We start from the raw sequence: 8699 nt of genomic DNA, 5'->3' as shown, positions 1-8699 counted from the left end.
CCACAACAGAACAATACACAGATTAACATGTAAATTACTTCCTCTCAACCAACAGTATATATACCTCACTCTCTTCCATGCCAGCATTCTCTGAAGATGCCAGCCACAGCTGCTGGCAAAACTTCAGGAATCAACTCTTTTAGAATACAGCCTCATAGCCTGAAAAACCCACAAAGCCCCCCACTATAATTGTGGCCAGTTATTGGGCTATGTACTAGAGCCATCTGTAGTGTAGTTATAATAGATAATATAGTTTTTTTATTAGTATTTTTAAATTTTACAATACAAATTGTTACACTTTCTTCATACAAATATATGTTGTAACACTTTACTTATTTTATACTAAATATCACACCTCACTACACCCCTTTGCCATCCATATAATGCTGGAGACCTGGGTTGAAATCCCGGCTTGGCAACCTGCTCAGTAACCTTGGGCATGTCACACATTCTCAGCTTCAGAGGAAAGCATAGGCAAATCTTGCCAGAAAACAAACCTTGGAACGAAGCTTGGAACAACCTCCATGATAGGTTTGCTCTGGATGTCATATTGAGGAGGGAGCAAGGTGGTCTCTTCCAATTCTACGATTCTATGATTCTAAGTCAAACACTGAAGGCACACAACAACATGGTGAACATTTTGTTTTATACTTATATTGTGCCTCTCTTTAAATTTATTAATTTCCTAGATTGTTGCATTCTTATTTTCACAGGAATTAATCAAATAAATATATTTCATTTTCTATCCATCTAAGTCGCCAGGTGATTCACATGGTAGTGTGGAAATGTATTGTGCTACTGTTTTACCACAGTAAATTTAAGACTAATTAATAAAGATTTGCCTTTTATGAAGGAGCCAAGAGTCAGACAGTAGAAAAATAGAGAAGTTGAAATCAGAGTGGAAATTTACCTGGTTAAAAGACAACAATTCTTTTGCTGGGAAACAAATGCTCCCTACTCCTTTCTGAAGTCAAAATATTTCTGATTAAAATTTGTGTTGGGATAGCTTACAGCTTTCATTCAGTTTTGCGTTGTTATTATTATTATTACTATTATTATTATTTTATTCCCCTTCCCCAAAACTGGGACTCAGAGTGAATCCCAGGTTGTTGTTTTTTACAAGATTAATAATAGCACCTTTTAAAAACATAGAAATTCATTCCCTGAATTGATGACAGAGTAAATGGTTGAGTTAGTTGTTGGGATTAAGAAGTCATGCATTGAATTGAGTACCTTTCTTATCTATTTCCCCTCCATATGTTACTTTAGCTTTCTAAGTTATTCATATCAGCTGGAAGGAGGGAAGGTATGGATAAGCACACTACCTCCCCTATTCAAGAGAAAATATTCATTGTCAAATAATGCTTTGTACAAATAAATTTAGAAGGTGTTCGTATAATCCTGGGCATATACACTGCCTTTCAAACTAAATTATTGTGGGGATTTTGTTGGCCTTTCAGCCATTAATTCTACGCCGAACAGCTAAAAAAATTAAAAGCCTTTATAAAAGGGGGATCAGTTCTGTCCTGACTCAAAGAACAGCAAGGGGAGAGGGAGAAAGAGCTACTCCCCTAGATGCATTCCATTAACAATCAGATTATATGCACAGCATTCCTCCGTTATTCTCCTGCCAGTAAAATCTGTACTCACATTGTCTCTTTTTGCATGCCTATTTTTATAGAACAGAGGGTATCTGGTCATTTTTGTATTTTATTACTGAGCTCTTCAAGAATTCTCCTCCCCCTTCTTTGAAAGGATGTTTTTTTTCTCTCTCAAAACTGGGCCACATGCCTCTAAGGAGACAGTAGTGCATTATTTCATTCCCACCTTTCTTCTTTTCTGGCATCTCTGAGGCCTGCTATGCCCAGAAGTGCTTCTACTCAAGCTGGACCATCAAATCAATTATCACAGCAGTCTACTTTCTAAATATGAATGGCAATGAATGACAACAGGCAAAGCAAACTTTCAGCTTTGATTTGTCATTGGTAATGAAATTTTTGTGTGTGTATGCACACGTACATTCATATGCATGCGTATATGTTTCTCAGAGCCTGGTTATTTGGCAAACTCTTCCCCCTGCTGTCTACAGCAGCATTGTGCCAGATGCAGACATTAATAGCAATAACTAACGTTTCACATTTCCAGAGCCACAGTCACAACAAGAAATGGTACAAGGAGCCATTATAGGTGTGTGGGTATGTCCTGCTTGCCTACACTTTGGATTACTTTAGCCTCTGAGGAAATGTTGAAGTATAGCCACTCCATCCACTGATTCCACTTGGTATTCTTTATTCCGGCAATATTGGAGAAATCGGTTATTTTTTTCAGTTGTTGAATTACACAATGCAACAGATAATCCACCTTCAAAAACATTGTTTGGGGCTGTAAATAGTTCTTTGACGAATTTACTCTCTTACGTGCAAAAAACATCAATTACTATGATTGACTTGAACAGTTTAATGAATTTTTTATATCTAATTGTTATTAACACTTGTACCAACTATATTGTTTATTCTATCTTCTAATAGGAAATCCGTTTAAAATAATTTTCTAAAAATAGGAGAGAAAAATGGCTTTATTAGATATAAATATTACATATACTGGGTAGTGTAATATTTATATGTATTTTAATGCAAGTGGCTGAATGATTTGGCAGATTTGGCACAAAAAAATCAATTAAGATTTTAATTGATCTGATCTATAAGACAATATGGGTTCTAGTTTCTAGTTTTAAAATATCCTCTTTCCTCCACTATTACTATCTTATAAAATAGTCATTTCAGTTTACTTTACAATGTTGCAATAACAATATGATTATAATTTTAATTATGTTATAAATTTGTCAGGGAATCATTAGCTTTGAAGTGTTAAAATCCACTTTGTGATACTGTGGTGGGATTTCCAGTTTTAAGCTGTATGGTGTTTACACACAAAGAAGAAAGAAAAGAGGGAAGGCAGAGAAAAGAAAACACCTTTAGAACAGTTAAGATGTGAATCAATTCAGACCCGAAACATAACAGAAAAATTAAACTAATGTGCCTTGTCATCACAGTACTATTTGACATACGTTTTTTCTCTGAAAGTAGAATATATCATTAATTGTAGATAGATTAGAAATATTTTTGATATTTACTCTCTATATGAAGAGGAAAATCCTACTCATTCCATGCTCTTAGCTTATACTAACATTTCAATGAATATGGACAGAATGATGTGTTTCACATGCAGAGTCTTGATTGTGTACAGAAATACCTTGAGAATAACAACATAAAGGGAAGTTCTACCAATTCAGGATACACAATGAGCAAGTTAAGAGAGTTAATTTACTTCATTAATTTCACTTTTATGATCAGCACAGACATGCAGAATCCAGTGACATGCTGCCTACTCAGTTCAGTTCTGCTGAAATAATTCCAGCACAACAACTAATAATTTCTTTCAATGATTTAGAACACAATTTTTCTTAAGGCTCTTAATATCTTTTCCATGTGAACTCTACACTAGAAAGAAGAAGATACCTCATTATGGGCAACCTCTGAACTATAATCTCTAATCCGTATTTGTTGGCAGATTTCAGAATTTGAATGGACTCTGCCTCTGTATTTGAAGGACAGGTTACTCACCTGTAATGGTATTTCTTCGAGTGGTCACCTGCGAATACATACTAATGGATTCTACTGTGCCTGTGCAGTTTAGCTTGGAAACTTCTGGAATCACTGGGCAAAGTTTACTTTAAAACTTTTTGTAACTTTTTGTTGGTAGCTCCACCATGCGTTTCCGCTCTTTCCCCAGTTCCGAAATTTTACGCCACGTAAAAGTGACACAGGAGTGAGATAGTGATGAGCAAGACACTGAGGGAAGGATGGGCGGGATTTGTATGTATTCACAGATGACCACTCAAAGAAATACTTTTACAGGTGAGTAACCTGTCCTTCTTCTTCGTGGTCTCTGCAAATCATACAAATGGATTAGACTGACAAGCTTAGGTCAGTGGAGGAGACAGTGTCATGACACACAGTTAGGTTCAAACAACATTATGTTTATTAAACAACAAATAAACTGTTGAACCAAGCAATACCTTGTTTGAGGCATTCTTAAAAAGTAACATTCAAGAATGTCAGGTAACCAAACATTGAATTCAAATGCAATTTGATCAATCATAACACAAAGGCATTAGTCAAAGGGTCATGTCATGTCAATGCATTTCAACTAAAGCACAAAATGAACATTTACATAGATTGCAATGCAACAAATCAATGTAAACCAGAAACCAACACAGCCATCCCAAAAGCTGCATCCTGTTTGGCCCTGGTGTCCAGCCTGTAGTGTTTGATGAAAGTCAGGGGATGGGACCAAACAGCAGCTTTGCAGACATCCTCCAGCGGTACCCCAGTCAAAAAAGCGGAGGATGTCGCTAGCACCCTAGAGGTGTGAGCCCGAACCCTGGCAGGGAGAGGTCTATCCAACAATTCATAGCAGAAGTGGATGGTACCAGACACCCATTTAGAAAATCTCTGCACAGCCACAGGTTTTTCGGTTCCGAATAGCACTGAAACAGTCTTTCGGAATGGTTTGAACCCATAGTTCTGTCCAAATAGAAGGCTAAGGCCCTCTGAAAGCCCAAGGTGTGAAAATGGCATGCGGTATTAATCAGATTCGAAGCTAGGATTTGCAGCACAATGTCCTGACACATATGAAAGGAAGACACCACCTTAGGTAAAAAGGTGATGTCGGTAGGGAGGACAATCCTTATGGAACCGAAGGAAAAGCTGATCCCTTCACAAAGTACAGAGTTCGCCTGCATGGCGGGCAGAGGTGATAGCCACAAGAAAAGCAGTCTCAAGTCAGCAGTGGCCATGGGTTCAAAAGGCTTGGATGCAAACAAGACAGCACAGCCAGAGGATGGAGGTTGTTGCAACCCTTCAGGAAACTCGTCACAAAAGGGTCTTTGAAAAAGGAAGGCCTGTCCTCAAATTGGTAATGGGAACAGATGGCAGAAAGATAACACTTGATGGAAGTGAAGCACAGCCCTGAATCCAGAAGTGTCATCAGGAACTCCAACACCACCGACGTCAGTTCCCGGGACAGAGAGAGGTCTCTTGCAGAAAGAAAGTCCACAAACTTCTTCCATTTGGAAGCATAGGATTTCTTTTGTGGCAGGTTTCAGGGCAGCCAGGATTACCATCTGTACCAAGGCAGGGAGCGACTCTAAGGACAGAGACTCCAGGTCACCAGCGGAAGACTGTTCATGTCTGGATGTTGAACCCGACCTTTCTGGAGTGTAAGTGTAAGAAGGTCAGGACGGAATTCAAGCTGGAGAAATTCCCTCTGGGACAGATGGAGCAGGGATGGAAACCAAGGTTGTCTCGGCCAGCAAGGCGTGATCAGGATGGCATCTGAGCAGTCCACTATCATCTTTGACACCACTCTTGTGATGAATGGAAATGGAGGGAAGGCATAGAGCATTTCTCCTGACCAGGTGAAGAGGAATCCATCTCCGAGGGAGCTGTGTGCTCGTGACTAGGAACAAAACTGGGTACAGTATCTGTTGTTGTTGGCCACAAACAGGTCGATCTGCGGTGTCTCTCACTGGTGGAAGAGATCGGTCATGGACTCGGGATGGAGCATCCATTCATGGCAAGTGGTGGAAGACCTGGCAAGGTCGTTCTCTTCTTCTGGCAAGTGAAGATGTGTCATGGTATGCACCATTCCCAGATTCGAAGGGTGATCTCTAGCAAGGTCGGGGATCTGGTGACTCCTTGTTTGTTGAGGTAGTACATGGCCGTGGTGTTGTCGGTGAACAGAAGCACTACCTTGTCCACAAGGTCCGTCTCGAAAACCTTCAGAGCCTTTTTCACTGTGAGCATCTCCAGAGCATTGATGTGGAGACTTCATTCTTGGTGGGACCACTTGTCCTTGATGATGAAGTTTGTGGTGTGGGTCCCCTATCCTTCCAAGGATGCATCTGTGTTCAGCGTGGTCTGGGTCTGGGGTGGCAAAAATAGGCATGCTGATGCAAACGTTCTGGGAGTCGAGCCACCGTCGGAGAGGTCTTGGTACCGTGTTGTCGGGTCTGTCTGAGGGTCGATAAGAACCAAGTCTGTAGAGGTTGAAGCCAAAGTCTTGCCCATGGAGTAACGAAGGTCGTAGAGGCCATGTGTCCCAGGGCCACTTGGATATCGCAAGCTGCCACTCTTCTGTGAGAGAGGCAGATTTGAACTGCCGTGCAAAGGGCTCAAAACCAATCTGCCGGTAGATAGGCAATGCAGTCTTCGGAGTTGAGGATGGTACTGATGAACCTGATCTGCCTGACTGGGATGAGGTGTCCAAGTTCACCACGAGAGCGAGAGAGGCAAGGAGAGACAAGGAGAACCCGACATCTCTTTGCGATTAGTTCTTGGAGGGAGTGGCGAAGAGCCAGTCGTCTAGATACGGGAAGACCCTGGTCCCCCTCCGATGGAGATAAGCCACCACTGGACCCATGCACTTGGTGTAGACTCTTGGGGCCATGGTCAGACTGAAGGGAAGGACATTGTATCGATACATGTCAGTGCCAACGGCAAAGGACAAGAAACTCCGATGATTCTCTCAAATTGAGACATGGAAATAAGCGTCCTTGAAATCGATCATTGTAAACCACAGGCCTTGGTACAACAAGGGCAAAATAGAAGCAAGAGTTACCATATGGAAATGATGGTAAATCAAATAAACATTATGGGGTCGGAGGTCCAAAATGGGTGTGAGACCGACATCGGTCTTCGGAACAGTAAAGTATCTGGGAAAAAAGCAACTGGGAGCCTGTGAGGAGTCCAGGGGTGAAATGGCCCCTTTAACAAGAGTTTGTGTACTTCATCAAGAAGGGTGTCTGAGGGAGGGGTGGAAATGGGGAGCTCTTCGAATTCAAGGGCATAACCCCCTGCAGACAATGTCCAGGACCCAAAAATCGGAAGTTATCGTGGCCCAGGTGTTATAAAAAGGCCTTAAAATATCAAGGAAGGAATGGACAGAAGAGACGAAGTGTGCAGCAACCCTTCAAAATTTCTTCTTACCCTGGTCAGTATCCTGTTTGCGGTAGCTTTTGCGGTATTGAGAAGGGGGCTGGCGGAGTCCAGCAGAAGAAGAGGAAGACTGAAAAGGGTAGCATTGTCTGTGGTGTTTCTGCTGTTGGTATGGGCAGTCCTGTTGGAATGAATGCTGACCCTGGCCTGTTGGCGCCTATTACCAAACTTCTTATGGAGGGAAGACTGGGTTGGAGCAGACATACCGTGTTTCTTAGCAGCCTCTTTCATACGGTATTTATAGTTCAGGCATCTGACTCCTTGTGAAATAAGCCAGCATTGTCAAATGGCATGTCCTCAATGGTGGACTTTGCATTGGGGTTGAGGTCCAACGCCCGGAGCCAGGAATGTCTTCTCAGCGTGATTGAAGCAGCTATAGACTTGGCTGAACAATCTGTAGCGTGGCGAGTGGAAGTTATGAGCCATCCCCCCAACAGAATGAGCTTCGTCTCTCAACTCAGTGAGAAGTACCCATATGTCAACTGGTACCTCCGGGATGACGGGGAAGACATGTTCCATCAGGTACTGAACGTAGGCTCCCAAACAGGCACTGTAGTTTGCCACTTTCAACCCCAAAACCGAAGAACATAAGCCTTCTTGGTAAATCATCAATCTTTTTGGTAATCTTTTTTTCCTTGTTCACTGGACAGGTGGAAGTCTTTGGAGTGAGATACCTCAACAGTGGCCGAGTTCTGCTTTGGGTGTGAGAAGAGCCAAGAAGACTGAGACAGTGAGATCCTGTACAAGGACTCTATCTTCTTAGCAGAAGGAACAGTGGAGACTGGAGCATTCCAGGAGCGCCTGACTATCTGTTCCAATGAAGGCAGGAATGGGATCGAAGCTGGGCTAGGGACCTTGCCATGGATGCATCTCTCAATGGCATCTGCAGCATCTTCATCTGTACGAGTGACCTCTAACTCTAGGGCATTGCTTATCTTGATGATGTGTTCGGCAAACGAGCAAACATTGTCCGTAGGAGGCGAGGAGCCGGGCTAGTAAAGTTCTTGGGGGGAACTCACTGGAACCACATCATAGGAGACAGAACCAGCCTGAGAAGATCAGGAGCCCCCGCGATGAAAGCCTTCATGGTCTGAATGCAGAGTGTCCTCATTCAGAAGAAGGAGTGGAGATGAAGACCTGTCTCTCAACTGACTCATCTGAGTAGTCACTACCACTGTCGAATGCGGAGCCAGGACCGAGGAAGGAGCTGCTACAGCAGCCGAGGTCACAGTAGATGACTTGTGACAACCAAAGCGACGGCAGATGATGTCCTGATCAATGGACATGTAGTATCTGTCCATCTCACTGCCATAAAAATAGTCACCACCTTCTTCCTCTAAAGGAACCGGAGTTGGAGAGCGGCAAACACAGGACCAGTCATCAGGATGCGGTGTCAGGATTAGAAGTTCCAAGTTCTTGGAACCTGAATCGGGGTCAGAGATTTGGTGGATCGTGAGTTCCTTGACAGAAGTGGCATGGGAAACAGAAGAAGCTGGCACTTGTGCCAAGGCCTGTTGGGTGAGGGCGTGCCCTTGTTTCTTGGTTTTATTTGGTACTGAAGCAGCCCTTTTAGGTACCGGCGAATTGGAACAACCTCCAGACATGGATTGGCCTATGGACTAAGACTCCGTTCGGGGCTTC

At 42.7% G+C, this 8699-nt stretch overlaps 1 protein-coding gene across 6 annotated transcripts in view; it reads right to left on the bottom strand.

Annotated features, from left to right (window-relative positions):
• Positions 1–8699, bottom strand: part of DIAPH2 (diaphanous related formin 2) — a 111332-nt gene that overhangs the window by 21072 nt on the left and 81561 nt on the right. For 4 of the 6 annotated variants that reach the window (XM_042478066.1, XM_042478064.1, XM_042478063.1 and 1 more), the window contains one exon: positions 3998–8481. The exons of 1 other annotated variant lie outside the window; for it this stretch is intronic. In XM_042478066.1, the coding sequence (XP_042334000.1) occupies positions 8117–8481 (365 nt within the window). In that variant the 3' untranslated portion in view covers positions 3998–8116. Of the gene's footprint in view, positions 1–497; positions 611–3997; positions 8482–8699 lie in introns of those variants that run through there. One more of the 6 variants, XR_006104929.1, reaches the window with a different exon arrangement.

The sequence above is a fragment of the Sceloporus undulatus genome, chromosome 7, assembly GCF_019175285.1.
Source record: "Sceloporus undulatus isolate JIND9_A2432 ecotype Alabama chromosome 7, SceUnd_v1.1, whole genome shotgun sequence".
NCBI lineage: Eukaryota > Metazoa > Chordata > Lepidosauria > Squamata > Phrynosomatidae > Sceloporus > Sceloporus undulatus.
The sequence above is the reverse complement of the archived record's forward strand: the minus strand, read 5'-3'. Positions and strand labels throughout refer to the sequence as shown.